We start from the raw sequence: 10576 nt of genomic DNA, 5'->3' as shown, positions 1-10576 counted from the left end.
AAAGACATGTAGAATTGACGGGACGAATTGGGCTCAATTTTTTTTCACACATATCATTGCAAACATCTGCTTTGTCATTGCATGTAACTTTTGCATAAACACATTCCATCGATCCTGCATCACATTTAAGAATAGATCAAAACAAAAAGGCTTATACGACTATATCCTATATACAAGTTTTAAGAGACGGAGGGAGTATTGGGTACTATTAGACCTGATTAACAGGCGGGCTGAGTTCGGGCCGGGCCAAGGGAATAAAAATCTACCTGAAATGTAGGCCAGGCCGGGTCAAGGTTCGGACCAATTTTGTGTGCCCACAACCCGATATTTCAGACCAAAATTAGCGGGCTTTTCGGACCGGGCCAAAATTACAACTAAAATTGTTATTTTACGTTACCTAAAACCCGCAATTTTGTTAAAAACTTCGGCCTGGGTCGGAAAACCAGGCCGAAAATATTCTGCCCAAAACCCGCTAATTTCCGGGCCGGACCGGGCTAGCGGGTCGGGTCCATAATAATCAGCTCTAGGTACTATATGTACGTGAATGGGGGTGTGAAAAATGATGTTGTATTACATAGTTGATTAACAATCGTAGTAGTATAATTTTAGACTCGTCTTTAATTTCAACCCTATGTATTCTATCAAGAATATGCAAATATTTTGATAAAGAAGAACACTCTACTCTTTCATGAAAAATCATTTCCATTTTCTTTTAAACTAATACATAGCTTAATTCATAGTACTATATGATTAAGAGTAATTTTCATCGAACACAAATACTTAGTAAATTTTCAAAAGAGAGAAACATGTTACATACCCGATGTCTGAGTAAAGAGGACGAGAGACACGGAAAACAAAAGAGTCAAGGCAATTTTTGAGGTGTAAACATTCTTAGATGCCATTTTATTTATTTTTTCTTCTTTCTTTTTCTTAAATTTTTGTTGATGTAATGGATTAAAATTAAAAGGTCCTATTTATAATGTCTAACTTACTAATTAATTAATCTTCCGTTTGGGAGCAAGGGAAAGATCACAATTATTCTCTTCCAAACTTAGACAATTTTATGAAATATTTTTCAATGGCTACTTAAAAATTGTAGCTATTTATAATAGTTATAAATCTTAGTCATTAAATATTTAGGAATAATCTTGGTCGTCCATTTGTTTGACCATAAAATTTGAATTACTATTTTTTGATAAGCCATTTTAAAGGTAATGAGGTAACGGTAATGATAACGATCCTAGTTACATAATTATGAAATTTTCACGACTAGTCGACTACAGTACATGTTAAGGGACTATATGAGCGATTTAGGTATTTTCAGTTCACAACAAACTTTTCAGGAGCTTGACCAATAACATGACTCGATCAAAATGTTAATTCCCATGAAATCGATGTCACTAATATAAATTCCTTTCACCATAGCTACGATTGTAGTATATCGAATATTTTGTATAGCCTCTTTTATATCGTTGTACAACCTTCTTCGACGAATGAGTCTATAGATCTGTGTAGCCGTAATAAATATAATTTATGTCTTATTTGTCTGATTGTACGTAGTTAATTGAAAAATACACCTCCTTTTCGATTCAGTATAAAAATAATTTAAATGTTCAATAACATTTAAGATGTGTTCTATTCACCTTAGAAAAAAGACGTTTTGTTTAATAAGTCCAGATAAGTTGTACTCAAATTCTTTTCACATCGACAAGTTTAAATTCAAATCATGCTCTATAAGTTGACTATCTCAAATTTACTCTCTTGTAATCATGTATGATCAGGTTCAATAATTTTCAATTAGGTTTGACTAGATCATATTCGGTCAATCAAGTTTAGTCAATTGTGTTAAATTGATATATAAGATAAGTTCATGGCAAAGTGTACTCCCCTTAGAGGGGGTGGGGCCTGGGGATTTCTAAAAAAAAACACTTAAATAGGGTTACTATATGTAATCACGGTCCCATCAAGTATTTTGACACTGGATCTTGTACCACTCTTGCCCATCTGGTGACAAGGACGCAAAACTTGTGTGGAAGGGACTTAACAAATAAACAGTGTAAAAAAATCAATATGATGCATTTATATATTAAGAAACAGAAAAAGTACATACAAATCTTTCAAAATTTCTAAAAAATATATACGTACACAGACATACATACGAATCTCCTAAAAAATCATACTACGTACACCGTATAAATATACAACTTTGAGAAACAAAAAAATAAAAAAAGTTAAATCATCCAGACAAGTGAGGGAAATGGAAATCCTTATTTGAGTTTAAGCAACTTTGAGGTTTGACCAAGCCTTTGACCTTCCCAACTACATTTTTGCAATATGATTGAGTTGGACCTTCTTTACCAACATAGGTAAGATTGATATTCCGGAGTTCGATTCCGGTGCACGGATTCGAACCACTGCAATCGAATTTCACGGCAACTTCGCTTAACGAAGTTCCTCGTATACGTTCATACTTCACGTTACTTACTTCTACACCCGATTCCTGTTAGAGAACACATACGTAGTAGAACTTAGTTAGAAAGAAATATAAATGGAGAGAACATTTCGTTTATGTAACGACCTGTAAATAATTGCGCCATATAATTATATTAAAGGATTTTTGTTACTTACCACCTTATGTATATATTAATTAAACTTAATACTATTACCTTACGAAAACAAATTTAAAAGTTACCACCTTAACATTTTTAAGGTTATTAAAGTTACTAACTCTTAACGATTTCCGTTACGTTTTTTGTTAAATATAACATATATACAAGGGGATGAATATTAGTTTTCGTGCCTACTGTTTGTGGTAATTAAATATTACAACACAATTTTAGTTTTTATACTCACGCGCGCATCGCGTGCATATAAGACTACTAGACTAGTACATATATAATTGTTGCCCTTTTTTTTTTGTTTTTTTCCCACGATTTCCTTCCCTCCTTTCACTTTTCTTTAAAAAAGTTATTCCAAATTTCCAATCCTTCATATGGACTGCTTCTCTATTCCCCTCCTCGTTGAAGAGCAATGACTTATTCAATTTGTAAATGGTAGTTTACACCTAAATTGTTTTGAATTTTAGTATGGAAGTTTGATACTTATGTTACTAATTTAAGAAGGGAATGAAAAAATAAGCGAAATCATGGTTTTTTTTTTAAAGGGGATAGGGAGAAAAATTAATAAAAACTAGTATAGGACCCGTGCGATGCACGATTTACAAATTTTAACTTTAAGTGCGAAGTTAAATTAGTTTAGAAAAAAAAAGTGGATTTTTCATTCTCATTTACACCTGTCACCCATAATTTCTTGTTAGGTATGAAAATCAATTAACATCCTATACTATCTCAATTTTTTATCGTGTTACCCGTACCCATTTGGTTACATGCCTTATTAGTCTTTATTAGAGATGGACAATGAGTCGGGTCTGACCTAGCCTATCCTGACACAGCCCATAGTGGGTTACGTGGGTCGGACCCACTTACGACTCATGACACAATGTGTCATGGGTTGAGTTTTTTTCAACACAACCCATTTCCCCATCGAACTCGACACAGCCTACCACGGCACATCCGACCCATCCAACCCAATACCAACCCACCCAATACACGAACTCAACCCACCGAACCATTTCTAATTTAAACTATTTTGTATGTTTAAAATGCTAAAAAAAAATCTAATTTTATTGTTTAAATATACATTAACCACATTTATGTGAGTATGTGAATAACATATATTAATTCATTTAAATTCATATAAAATTTTGTAACTTTTTAAACCTTAAAAAATCGCCTAAACCCGCCTAACCCACATCAGTTCGTAGAACTCGTCTAAACCCACCAGACCTACCTAATACACCTGACCCATCGGAGTCACATTTGGCCTAAACCTGTCGTAACCCACCAAATCCATCGGACCCACTCGACACGCACAACCTACCTAATTAAGTATTTATGAAAAAAAAAACTACATTGGCTAAAACTCAAAACCAAACCCACCACGTCACCATGGAGAATATTATTTTATCTGTATAAATGTTCATCACTTATATATCAAACCACTACTTATTCACGTCTAAACATGGTGGAGATAAATGAATGTCCATTAAATCTGTTCCACCGATTTTTTTATTTTTATTATGATTTAACATATTTATATGGAGATATCGTAGATAATAATGTCATGCAATTGAGAATAATATTTCTCAAAAAGTCATAATATCTTATATATTAGTTACTTTATTTGGATATAGTGTTCGTATTTTATTGATATGTTTCCATTGTATACTTCGTAAAAGGGTAATAATAAAAATTAAAACAACCATTAACAAATTATTACTAACAGCTTATTGTTATATTGTCAAATCGGTTGTTGAGTATTCCACGATTTTGGTCAATATGAATAACATAGTAGCGCTCAAAAGAATGAAGAGTAGTATATGCTAAAATGCTTTCATTCCTTGATAGACAAAAATTGTTTTCATTCCTTGATTATATTATATAGGGAAGGTAAACTAATTTTAATTTATCGCAAACTTGCATTAAAATTTAATTGTTTTTCTATAGTAGTACATTTTATCAAATATAAAAACAATTAAAGTTTAAGATTCATATCTTGTGTACTCTTACATAAATTATTCCCTCTAAGAAATTAGTATGCAATACGGAGTACATATTATTAGTAACAATTATATGATGCTTGTTTATAATTCTTGTTTTAAACATATGTATAGATATTCAGTTCCATTCTATAAAGACGTGAGAATGTAAATATAATTGTATAATGGATTAAATAAGTATGTATATATGTTAGTAATGTTGTCAATGATGTTATTGTGTATAAAGATATTGCATAGAATTGTATTCCATAATAAAATATTCGTGATATATTTTTTAAGAAAAATATACATGATAGGATACAATTTTATTAGGTAGTACTCCATTTTATAGATCGATTTGCAATTGTTTGGGTGGTGGTCTTACATTGGGAAGAGTTTGGGAATTGTTTCTTTAAATTGTAGAGAATAATTTCATAAACCGTACGTTGAAAACATACTTCGTAATATGATATTGAACTATAAGCTAAAACATATTTCGCAATATGATAATGAACTGAAATATATATTCCGTATAATTGATTTGTTTGCCGGAAAATATTTTTAGAATGTATATTATCAACAGAATCTTTAGGATTTGTAATCAAAATAAAGAATACACTTCCTTAAATAAAATATTCTAATTCCCTAAAAAAATTTAATTAATTTAAAAAGAGAGGCAAATCAATGAGTGACACTTGTCATCACCACATTGATTTCCTCTCTTTTAGTATATTATATAGATCGGATATATGGGTCCACTTAACGAAAAATGTAACCGAATCGTTAACATATGGCAACTTTCAAAGGTTTTGAAAACATAAAGTGGTATTTAAGATAAATTATTTTTTTACCACCTTACAAAAATTGAAATTTTGTTTTTTATCACCTAAAAAACTAAAACTTGTATTTTACCATCTAAAAATATTTTAAAACTTCTTTTTACCATCTGAAAAATGGAAAAATAGATGAAAATGTTACGTGGGGGGCCATAATAACGGCAATATGTCTGATATGCTCTCTTCTTCCACGATTTCATGTATTTAACTTTCTTCTCTCCCCCCGTTTTTTTATCATCTATATATGAATTCGCATAAATTTTCACCAATATTGATTAATAAAAGTAACAAAGTTTAATGAAAATAAAGAGAGAAGGGTGAAAGAGTTTAAAAAAATCACAAAGGGAGAGTACAAATTGGAGGGAAATTGAATTAAGTAGCCACGCATAAAAGTTTCATCTATTTTTCGTTTTCAGGTGGTAAAACACATTTGTTTTTATTTTATTTTTCGATGGTAAAATACAAATTTTAATTTTTTAGGTGGTAAAAAACAACTTTCAACTTTATAGGTGGTAAAAACTAAAAAACCATTTGTCCTTTAAAAAAGATTTTATAAAGAAGTAAGTTTCAAAAGTGGGTTTGTCGTATAAAGTGGTACATATCAAAAAATATACGGAGTAGATACTAAAATTGGTGAGACTTGTGTTGAAGTATAAATATACTTTCTCTGTTCATAAATACTCGTAATGTTTAGTATTTTTGCACTATTTACATATTTCACTTTGACTATTGTTGGTGATTTATATGTCAGATAAAATATAGTCATGTGAGATCTTATTAGATTCGTCTCATTACGCATTTTCAAATTTTAACTTTTTATAATTTTTACCTAAACAAAATTTAAGATATTAACTATCAAAATTGTGAATTGACATGCATGAAAGTGATCAACGTTGCAAGTATTTTCAAAAAGAGGAATTGTGTACAGTGTACGTACCTTGCCAGGACAATTTATATTGTGGGGGCAATAATTTTGGTCAATGATAATAGGATTCCAAACATAACGCATGACAATATCCTCAAAAATGATCCCTTGAACAAATCCATTGCTAGGTCTTCCCCATGACTTAATTCTCACACCAGTTGTGGAGTATGAAATCACAGCCGTCTTCACTGTCACATTTTGTACCCCTTCTTCGTCCATACTCTTTGCTAGGCTCCCAATGCTGCAAATAATAGCAATAAGGTTATATATTTATGTTAAGGTTATATATTTATGTTAAGGTTATATATTTACAATACTCACTGTACACGCGGGTGTATAAACCAATTATTGATATATTTATGTTTGAGCCTTATATCGATCATGTCATGTTAGGTTAATTAATTAGTAACCCTTGAAAATTTGGGGATAAAACATTATTTCAATTGGTTAAGATGGCAATGGGGCCAGTGACCCGAATAAAAATGACATTGTGCTAGATCAGTAACTTGACTAAAGATGGCAATGGGTTGGACCGGTCAGAGACACGACACGGTCCATTATGAAAAAAGCACAACCGGCATGAGCATGAAGTATGTCTTGGGCCGTGGAATGGGCTCGTAACACATTTAGGCTTAGACATGGTGGATTGACTTGGCCCGACAGGAGGGCAAGTGGGTTTGGCCTGTGCCTGAGCCATATTTTTAAATTTTTTGGCAAGCACCAAAGCGGCATGTAACAAGTGGGTTTGGCTTGGGCCCACACATTCTGGTCCAATAAATGTGGGCTCGGCCCGAAGCTCGCACAACTATCTTGACACCCGACTCGGCAATGGCATGACCAAAGGTAAGACACGACCCAACACAAACAAAACGATCGACATGAGCACGACCGTGGGTTGGTTCGAGGCCACCTTTTTGGAAAAGCACGACAAAATCCAACCCGTCACGACAAATTATGTTAAATTGGGTGAAATTAGGCTTAGTCATGACGACCAAGGCCGACAAGGGGACTTGAGTTGTGCATGGGCCACATTTTGAAATTTTCGGCATAGCCTAACCCGACATGTAACTAGTGGGTCGGGCCCCTTCAGGCCTAAGACACATAAGCTTGGCCCACAACACAGCCCGGCCCACAACCATGTTTAGACCTGGCTTAGCCAAAACTATTTTCGTAATTTTCTTGATGCATGCATGTTGTGGTCAAAACTGTTTAACTAATGTTGGACGAAGGGGGTAACAATTAATTAAAAAGTTGTTACGTACCTAATACCATGACTAGGGCCACACGCGATACGTTCAATCCACAAGTTTTTCGTGCCAGGACCGATGGAGACGCAATCGTCTCCCGTCTTAACGTTAGTGTTCTTGATGGTGACCTCGGAAGAGACTTGTACATGAATGCCATCCGTGTTAGGGCTGTTTCCGGCGGCTCGGATTTTGACGGCTTCGATTAGAACATTCTTACATACATTGATCACAATATGGTACAATTGGCTGTTTAGTGAAGTAATCCCTTTGATCACTATGTTGTTGGAGCTGGTAAATGTTAATGTCTGCAACCACAATACAAATAATTAATCATAATGAGTAATCCTTAATTAACATTATACTTTTGACTATTTGGTTATCTTCCACTCTAAATTAATGCAATTCCACACTAATCACACCATTAGGCATTAGGAATTAGCCAACCGCACTAATTAAGCTAATGGTAAAATGTAATCTTAGAACTACTTTGACTTTGAAATTTTGACTTTTCATATGTTTCTAATCGCAATTTAGAAGGTAGACCATGGTGCACATAGAGCATGGTGCACCTTAAGAACATTAGTATATAATTAAAAGAACATCTGGTTACGTAAAAAGAACATGGACATATATTTTTTATATTTTTAATAAATTGTGATTTTTTATAACAAAAAAGTAAAACATTATATTGCATGTTCTTTTGTCGTAGTCTTATGTTCTTTTGTTTATGCACACGTGTTCTTTTGGTGCACATGGTGCACCATGCTCTATGTGCACCATGGTCCATAGTCCACGGATTGGTTTCTAATTGGTCAACCATTATGTTTTTGACTTTTTTTTCACTTTACTTTTGGGTCGGTTATGGTAATTGTAAAACTCAAAATTCGTAACCAATAACCAGGAAAAAAAAATGAAGTATTGATGATGCACAAGTATGCATGATTCTATCATTAAAAAATTAATTGGTGGTAGTTGAAGGAGCACATCAATCTTATAAGTTTTTAATCTCCTTCATACGTGGATTAAAATCTACTCCCTCCGTATTTTTTTAAGAGATACACTTGCCTTTTCCGGCCGTATTTATTTAAGAGATACACTTGTCATTTTTAATAACTTATCAACCCCACCATCTAATTAAATAATACATCTAATATACCCTATCACCCAACATCCTATTAAACAAATATTTTCATAAACCCACCCCACCCTCCACCCACAAAAATGACATGGTCCCCACATATTTAATTATTAAAATATCTATCCAACCCCACTTGCTTTATTATTTTATTTCATTCAATTATTCTTCTTAATACCCGTGCCCGGCCAAGTGTATCTCTTAAAAAAATACGGAGGGAGTACTTTATCTGTCCCTTAATATTCGCACCGTTTTGACTGGACACGCTTGTCAATATACAACTTTGACCACCAATATCTTTAACTACATATTATAAAAACTTATAAAATTATTAATATTTTGAAAATACATATTAAGATGAAACCAACAATATATTATATACTAACATTTGTTTTCATATACTAGAAATAAAATAGGGTTAAAGTAAATTACGTAAATAGTGCAAAAAGACAAAACAGTGCGAGTATTAAGGGACAAAGGGAGTAGCTTAATACCATTCTTGATATCTATATATCCCAACTTTTATGTTTTTTGATGTAATTTTAAGATCAAAATGATATTATCAGAAACTTAAAACAGTAAAAACATGATTTTAGTACTAGTTTTGTGGGAAATTACACATTTTTAAATGGGGGAAGGCAGATTCGAAAATATATCATATCATACACAAGCTATCGGTCATTGCAACTACACCAAGACTTCATTGGTATTTTTAGCTAATATTTTGATGCATTGCTTAGTTTATAATGAAAGTTGTTCTTAACCATAGCATGCTTAAATGGAAAATTTACATATGCAAGAATTTTTACAAACATCTTTTTTTTTTTTCACTAGGAATTGTAGTAAAATGTAACGAAAATAATATGGTATTTATATAATTAAGCATATAACATACCGATGCACCTAGAGGACAATTATCCCCATTTTTACCCTTCTTACAATCCCACAAAGAAGCACCTTTACCATCAAAAAATCCACGACCCGCAATTGTAACACCATCAACCCTATCAAACCCGACCCACCGGTCCACGCCACCGAGCACACGATAATCAAGAGGCGCCACTATGGTCCCGTCAATGTAGAACGTTATACCACCGCTGTTACAACCAACGCCACTGAACTGAACTGGGTGGAGCAAGTACCTCCCCTTAGGGACCACAATCGACGTGGGACCACTCGTTTCGCATGCGGCCTCCCATGCACCGATGAAGGCCTCGCTCGTGTCGGTTAAACCGGTTTGTTTCGCGCCGTAGTTTAGCACGTTGAAGACCGTTGTAGTAGCTAATGTAGACCATGGTAGGTTAATAAGCACCATGCAAAGAAAACATATGGTTGATATATGTTTATTTGTCATGAGTTTGGCCATTTTGTTACATATATAGAAGTACGTACGTACGTAGATCGATCTAACAAAATGTTACCTGACTCGAAAACCTTATCTGAACGTAACCCTCTTGAATTTTAAGGGTCTTGAACACAATTTTTCGAGACCTATTACTCGAAAATGTTTGTATTGAGGTTGTTTATTAAGAAGAATTTGAGGGGTAGTCTATATAGTTTTATTAGATGGAGTATAAGTTGGTAGCAAGTCACTAATACGTTAATTAAGGGCGTTGAACAGAAGGTAAACGTGTACTATGGAGATTTGGAAATAGTAATTAACAAGAAAACTGCGGCGGATTAAGGTTAATAGAGTTGTGATTGAGGCTTTGTTCTCTTCACCTGTCTGTCTGATGTGATTTTTCTAGTTTCGATATGGTATGGTCCACTGCAAGAACTTGTATCTTTAATGACAACTTAATAACGACGGGTTAAAAATCCCGTTGCAAAAACCTT

General features: G+C 33.4%; 1 protein-coding gene across 1 annotated transcript; it reads right to left on the bottom strand.

Annotated features, from left to right (window-relative positions):
• Window positions 1-2066: 2066 nt before the first annotated feature.
• On the bottom strand, window positions 2067-10273 carry LOC110783258 (polygalacturonase). The gene is made up of 4 exons (XM_021987568.2): window positions 9636-10273; window positions 7621-7910; window positions 6371-6599; window positions 2067-2500 (listed from the first exon to the last, which is right to left on the bottom strand). The coding sequence occupies exons 1-4, from the start codon at window positions 10104-10106 to the stop codon at window positions 2237-2239; spliced, it is 1254 nt and encodes a 417-aa protein (XP_021843260.1). The 5' UTR covers window positions 10107-10273; the 3' UTR covers window positions 2067-2236.
• Window positions 10274-10576: the final 303 nt, after the last annotated feature.

The sequence above is a fragment of the Spinacia oleracea genome, chromosome 4, assembly GCF_020520425.1.
Source record: "Spinacia oleracea cultivar Varoflay chromosome 4, BTI_SOV_V1, whole genome shotgun sequence".
In the NCBI taxonomy this organism is placed as follows: domain Eukaryota; kingdom Viridiplantae; phylum Streptophyta; class Magnoliopsida; order Caryophyllales; family Amaranthaceae; genus Spinacia; species Spinacia oleracea.
This window is presented reverse-complemented; position numbering and strand designations above follow the sequence as displayed.

Bases quoted from the DNA above. Each gene is read 5' to 3' on its own strand.
- LOC110783258 (XM_021987568.2), bottom strand. From the start codon at position 10,106: ATGGCCAAACTCATGACAAATAAACATATATCAACCATATGTTTTCTT. The intron at 6,600-7,620 runs GTACGTAACAAC...TATTATTTGCAG, and splicing joins GGCCCTAGTCATGGTATTAG to CATTGGGAGCCTAGCAAAGA. The intron at 2,501-6,370 runs GTACGTACACTG...GTTCTCTAACAG, and splicing joins ATATAAATTGTCCTGGCAAG to GAATCGGGTGTAGAAGTAAG.